This window comes from Monodelphis domestica, chromosome 3, assembly GCF_027887165.1.
Source record: "Monodelphis domestica isolate mMonDom1 chromosome 3, mMonDom1.pri, whole genome shotgun sequence".
NCBI classification, from domain to species: domain Eukaryota; kingdom Metazoa; phylum Chordata; class Mammalia; order Didelphimorphia; family Didelphidae; genus Monodelphis; species Monodelphis domestica.
In genome coordinates this window covers 214603876-214610790 of record NC_077229.1, presented here as the reverse complement: position 1 = coordinate 214610790, position 6915 = coordinate 214603876, and the positions used below count along the sequence as shown (strand labels likewise).

Sequence of the window (6915 nt, the reverse complement as noted above, 5' to 3'; positions counted from 1 at the left end):
GCTATATTTAGACTCTTTTGGCTATCTTAGTGCCTCAGATTGAGGGGTGCTGTCTACACAGTTAAGGTCCAATGTTCAAGTATCTGCCTCAGTTTATCCCTCACCAAATTATTTGGCTATTTGTGAGATCTTACTCAGTGTAAGCTACCATTTCTCCCACAGAAAAATCTTTCTAAAGTAGTTGGGTTAATTTCTTTAAAGTTTAAAGGTTTAAAGTTTAAACCTTTACTGTAGCTGGATTTCTCTTGAACCTCTATATTAATCCTTCTAAAGTGTTCTAGTTTAACAAAGAGGGTCACAGAACAGGGTTGTGAGAAAGCAGATTCCAAAGCCTGGTCCAATGATAGATGCTCCCTCCCCCATCCCTTTATCCAGTCCTGAAGGCTCTCTTTTACAGCAAATGGTTGGTATGAAGACTTGGGTTCAAATCTACCTTCATATGCTTCCTAGCTATGTGACCCTGGGCAATTCAACTTAACCTCAATTTTTCCGTTTATAAAAGGAGAAAAATAATAGCACCTCCCACCTAAAATTATCATGAGGGTCAAAAGATATAATTGTAAAGCTCTTAGCACAGTGCCTGGCACATAGTAAGCACTATGTAGATATTAGTTATTATTATTATCATTACTAAAAAAAAGCTCCAGACTCAAGTTACCTGACAGCAATGAGTATACTAAAATGTGAAATAGTACATGTGTCAAAAGAAATAGTTTTTTTCAGTGCTTACAATTACTTTGATCACATAAACACACCCCCTTGCCTAAACTGAGACAGCAATTTTCAGGGACGAAAAGGCCAGAAACCATCCATTCCATGACAGCATAGAGAAGGCACCATTGACAACAGGTGGGTGTTTCTTGTCCTGAGGGAAAGCAAAATGAAGGTGGGGGGTGGGGGGGAGAAAGGTGGGGTAGGGAGTACGTAGATGACAGTGAAAAGCAATAATATTATGTATAACTTTTCAGAGTTTTAAATTTTTTTTTTGATTGGAGGCTCCTGAATAAGTTTCCTCAAAATTCTCATCCATAACCTTTATAAATCATAAAAATGTACATGTATAAAATCACACCATCAATCAAGAAAGTTTTTATTAAGTGCTTACTGTGTGACAAGCACTGTGCCAGGTGTTAGGGATACTCCCCCCCCCCCCAAAAAAAGGCAAATCAATATGTAACAGAGATGACTTAAAGTGCTTTAAAAACATATATCCCCAATATCTCCATTATGTCCTTCTGGTTTGAGCAAACCTTTGTCCTTAAATAATGCCTTGTGACCAACTGGGACCTATTCTATGGCAATCTTATTTGTCAACTCACCAAGTGTAATAAATAGTGTATATCCAAGTGATCTCAGAATAGGCACTGGCTTTAGAGGAAGATGACTATGAACCCCTAGCATCAGAGTTTGTTTAACTTCATAGGTACTGAGCCTAGACTACCAACTGCATCTATTATGATGCCCTTAAAAAGTCAGAGTTGCTTTTAGGCATCTATTCAAATGCAAAGTAATGGAGCTATAAGAAAAGAAGTGATTGAAGCCTCAGAAAAATGGAGTTTGTGCATTTTCATCTCAACCAACTGATCATAAATTGGTTTTTAAAATTAGCAACACATTCAGTGTGCTTTCACTAATGTCCTCTACCTAGAGGGAAAATAAAAAGTAGAGGTAAAGTGGGCTCTCAAAGGCTGTCCCAGCTTGGTAGCTCTAACAGGTCCCACCACGTTTTAAAACTTATGACAATGGGTTGAGAGAAAGACCCCATTAATCTCTGAGGATCAGCCTAACTAAAGACAGAGAGGCTCCTACCAAAAACTGGCTTCTACGTCAATGGCTTTACTTCTGGCCATAGAAATTCAAGAAACTGCCAATGAAGGGGATGAGCTGGGATTGCAGTCTGCATGAATAGCAGAATGGCTGACTATGTACACAGGAAATCCATATGCTGTGCTGAGCCAATGACAGTGAACTCTAACTAACAGGGAGAACCTGCTCTGAAAAGACTAAAAAAATTCCGCTTTCCATCCTGGCACAGCAAAGAGTCACCTTCTCTATGGCTGTGACAAGAGTTAGATTCAGGACCTATTTGGTTAGTAACAGATATGGTGGCCAGTTCAAAATAGAAGATATTCAATGTGAAAGGGATGATTCCACTCTCAGTCCTTTTCTTAGGACCCACAAGGATATATAATGGAGATTTCTTCCAAGGTGGAGACCAGATGGATATACAGTAGACATAGGATTCATGACCTAATATTTGTTGATGAGATTTGCTTTTAAGCCCCATTTGATATCTTAAAGCTACAAAATTGTAGGGCCAAATTATGGTGCCTACAGTCTTCTCTACTGAGGTCTTCATAGCGTGTTGACCATTTTTCTCCCTTTTTTCTTACACAGAACACATCTTTAAAATAGGCTCCCTAACTAGAGGAAAAGGGTCTTCTGGGGAAAATCGTACTTGCCAGGTGGAGATGTTGGAGCAGGCATATTATCATTACCCTCTTTCTGTGAATTCTCTTATTGAAAACTGATACCCTTCCGAAGGCTTCTCTTCCTCCAGGTTATGGCTACAGAGAAAGAACCCCAAACCTTGTGTAGATATTGTCAACACGGCATCCCCTATATACCAAATACCTGGCCTATTTCTGCCTTCAGAGGAAAAGCAGACTCCATCCTGAAAGATTCCTCCCCAAGCTCTGTGGTTGGCTGCATGCCCTAGAGCTTTCCTTTCTTAAGTGCATCCTTCCTCACCTCAACACTGCTTCCCCAACACACAGACACACACACATTAAAGATTCTGTGTCTGCCCTTCCTACACTTTGTCATGATGGGAAAGGAAATACTTGAGCCAAGGTAATGTCTATCTCTCTCTCTCTCCGCTGCTCCTGTCATCATAATCATGGGCACACAGATTGCAGTAAGATGTTTCCTCAGGCTCCTTCTCCGTGGCTACAAGATGACCAGTCCTGGAATCACGGAGCTTCAGACAGTAAGTCTCCTCTGCCACATCTGTCGTACATATAATAATCATGGCAGCACAGTTTGTTGCAACAGGAGATATTTCCTCGGGCTCCTTCTGCTCAGCCACAAGATGGCCAGTCCAGAAATCATGGAGCTTCGGAGGACAAAATGACACTGGTCCTTTCCATCCAACCCCCAAGTTTCCAGACATATTCCACGTTCATAGCCTGGGCTTCACAAGCAGTCCTTCTTCAAACAGCAACACAAAGCTTAGCCTCCCCCTTATTGAAGACTCGCAAGCAAGTTCAAATCCTGTAGACATTAGGCACTTCCAAAGATTGGCACGGATAAGGAGATGAGTCTGCTAAGGAGGGCACCATAACCAGATCCTCCCTTAGGCCACCTCACATACATGCCCACGCGTGCGAGGCTTTTAGGTCGTGGATGGGTCGTGTTTTTTCTTCTTGCCCCGGCAGGATTTGCAAACGCAGCAGATGATACAAGGAGAAGCCAAAAGCAGCAGAGGTGAGGTCACCAAGGCTATGATGCCCAATCCCACAAGGATTCCAACAACCTGAAGAAGGAAAGACAAGGGGACGGTGTAAGCCAATAACCAAAAGTTCTGACACGAGTCCACTTCGGCACATACGCAAGCAGCAATAACAAGGAGCCTTACCCAAAGTCCAGCTACAGCCCAAATCAGAGCTAGAAGCAGCAGAGTTCAAGCATTATAAACACAATATTTGGGTTCCAAATCTAGCTCTGGCACCAACCTTGGCACCACCTAAAGCTGGCGACTCCCTCTGCAGTAAGTAACCGGTGCCAATGATGCAATGTCCCATAGCGGCTAAAGCACTGGACTTGGGAGTCACAGAAAAGCAGAGTTCAAATCCTGCCTCTGAGAGTCAGCAGCTGTCTGACCTCGGGCAAAGCCCTGAATCTCACATGATCTCAGTTTTTGCCTCGGTCCAAGAGGGATAATTAATATTTGTGGGATGAAGCTGGAGTGAAATTTAAATGATTTAGTATGTAAGAAACTTAAAGCACCATGAAAATGGCAGTTATTGTGAATGCCGGCTCTTCCTCACCAAAGTGGGGGCGATGCTTAATGAACCCAAGACAATTCTGAGTGGTGGAAATAACTAAGCCACTAAGTCTGGTCCTGATTTGTAATTTATGCAGACATGGACTGTATATTCAAAATATATCATGATAGCAGTAAACTCCAAAAAGGTCTTTATCTGCTCTTAGATATAGGCCCAAGGCAGAAAACCAGAATAACCCCTCCTCTTGTCAGGGGAACAGAACATATGCTTCCAATTCTAGGTAGAATCATAGATTTAAAGCTGGGGCATGACCCCAGAAGCTAGGAAATCCAATCATCTTGTTTATAGAGGACACTAAAGATTAAGTGACTTGCCCAGGTCACACAATGAGGAAATGTCGGTGGCAGGATTTGAACTCAGGTTTTCTTGATTGCCAGCCTATAACTCGAGCCACTAAACACTACCTGTTGCTATAGATAATACCCAGACCACTCTTCTGGTCCTCTAAGGGGCTGCTGCTGCTCATACTCAGCCTCTTCTACAGCATCTGTGTCGCCATCTTCTTCCATCAATGACAACCATCTACCCTTGTAAAATGGGAAGATTCCCAGGCAGAAGCCCTCCTAGACGTAGCACACCTCACTTATTCTACCCATCCCCTTTCAAACCACAGTACCTGTGTTCGGTTCCACATCACAGAGGCTCGGGAGTGACCCAGTTTATTCCGGCAGGGTCCTTTATCATAATGTCTGAGGAAAATGTCATTCTGAAAGAAAGGAGGAAGTCCCAATCAGCGTCAGTTTTAAAACTTAGAGAAGGGTACATGCCTAACAAAGTTTTCTTACAAAATGTCAGAACTGCAACCGGGGTTAGAAAACTGGGGCTTTGCCCAAGGGCACAAGATGTAGAGAATGCTGACAGTCCCTGAAATTTCTTTAGCATAATGAGGTCAGTTCATTCTCCCCCTCTATTCTGCAGCCTGCCAAGCAGAGATCATGTGCCACTATCCTGGGGCCTCTGTTTCTCTATCACAGGGCAACCTTCATCCCCCTCTCCTTAGGGCACCTTTCATGTTACTTGCCTTGAGCATGGTTTATGTTGCTCAATCTCAGCACACACACACACACACACACACACACACACACACACACAATCCTGCCAAAAGGAGATTCAGAAATCAAAGGTAAATGTTATGATCAAAAATACCTCCCAGCAAGCCCATGACCTTCAGAAATGTAACTGGGTGGCTCCAGAAGTTATTCCAAAGTCAGATAGCACCTACATAATTCTAGTAAGGAGTTTAAGAATCTTTGCTGAGACCAGCCCTCTCCCACAATATGGTGCCTTGTATGGATACATCAATTCTTCATAAAATAAAAACCAATGGATGAGTCTTTGTTGAACCCCTAATATATGGCTATCACTGAGGTGTGTCTTGAGGGGAATAAAAGAGTGCCTACAGGAGCTTATTAAGGAAATAAGAGTTAAAACTTAAGTGAAAAGTATCACATTAAGAGCAATGCAATGATCTCAGAATGATAAATCACATGTTTAATTAGGAAACAAAGCAATATTTTGCAAGATCTTAATCATGTGGTATAAGTAGTAAGTGTGAAAGGAACTGGGAAAGCCAATGTGGTCTTGCCTCGAAGCTTTGCCTGGAATTCTCTCTGAACTCATCTCTGTGTCACTTCCTTTAAAAGGCTTTTGATTCAATTCCCCTGATAATTCAATGCTCTCCCACCAACAAATCCCTACATATTTATTTTGTATGTATTCTATATTTACTTATTTGTAAACATGTTGTATCCCCACCTTGTAAAATGAGGGAAGGGACTGGACTCCCCAGTAATCTCATGATGGCAAGGAATGCTCTAAGAATGATACTGTCATGGAAGGATCTGAACAAGAGTGTCCCAGGACATCCAGGCATGGGAGATCCCTTGTTAGGGAGCTTAGCAATATCATTAAGATCAGAGATCTCTTGAAGTATTTACCATAAAAAATTGATTTACAATTAAAATTATCAAGAGAAATAAATCTGTGATGTTTGCCCAAATGAAAGCATTCTCCATTTGATGCCTAAGCTTAGGATTTGGATAATCACCTCTCAAGGCCCATCCTTAGAACATTCCTAGAAGCCAGACACCCACTATCTGAAATTTTCACAGGGCAACACAGCTCAATATGCAACCAATGCCAACACCATTGGTTTAAACAGAGCAAAAATGATGAATAGGAAAACGATGAATAGAACAAGATGCTTCCTTCCACATCTGATGTCAGTGTTACGAGCCATTTAACATCTGCCTCATCTCATCGCAAGTGCCAGAACTGTGTGTTCTTTGCAGCACCATTCACCAAAACACAAATAAATCTGCCAAAGAAGACCGAGATCTGGTGCATACATTTTTATCTCTGTTTTCTGCAGAAGGCATAAGTATGTTGTGAGCCCAGAATATGAATATGGCCCCTCCTAATACACTAATGGAATGAAGAGGAAATTGTCAATTCTATCATTCGTTTATCCTCAGATAAATTCATTTCAATTATTCACAAAGCTCCATAAGGGGTTATACAATCTGGTTTAATTCCTCTCCCAGAATGTACCATATCATAGCAGGCCTCCTATAATGGTGTTTCTCAGAAGGATTAGACCAAACCACACAAATAAGGGCAATAGTTAAAGGATAGCTAGGTGGTTCAGTGGAGAGAGAGCTATGCCCAGAAATGGGAGGTCCTGGGTTCAAATCCGGTATGATACTTCCTAGCTGTGTGACTCTGGGAAAGTCACTTAACTCCAATTTGAGTGATCTGCCTTGGAACCAATATTTAGTATTGATTCTAAGACAGTAGGTAAGATTTTTTTTTATGTTATATAGCAGTATCATTGCTGAACTGAGATGAA

The 6915-nt window shown here is 41.8% G+C and overlaps 1 protein-coding gene across 9 annotated transcripts in view; it reads right to left on the bottom strand.

Moving 5' to 3' along the window:
• Positions 1-1074: 1074 nt before the first annotated feature.
• RNF144B (ring finger protein 144B) overlaps positions 1075-6915 on the bottom strand; it is a 236712-nt gene continuing 230871 nt past the window's right edge. For all 9 annotated transcript variants that reach the window (XM_007487884.3, XM_007487887.3, XM_056823490.1 and 6 more), the window contains 2 exons: positions 4684-4773; positions 1075-3535 (listed from right to left, as the gene is read on the bottom strand). In XM_007487884.3, coding sequence (XP_007487946.1) covers positions 3395-3535; positions 4684-4773 — 231 coding nt within the window. In that variant the 3' untranslated portion in view covers positions 1075-3394. The remainder of the gene's footprint in view (positions 3536-4683; positions 4774-6915) is intronic.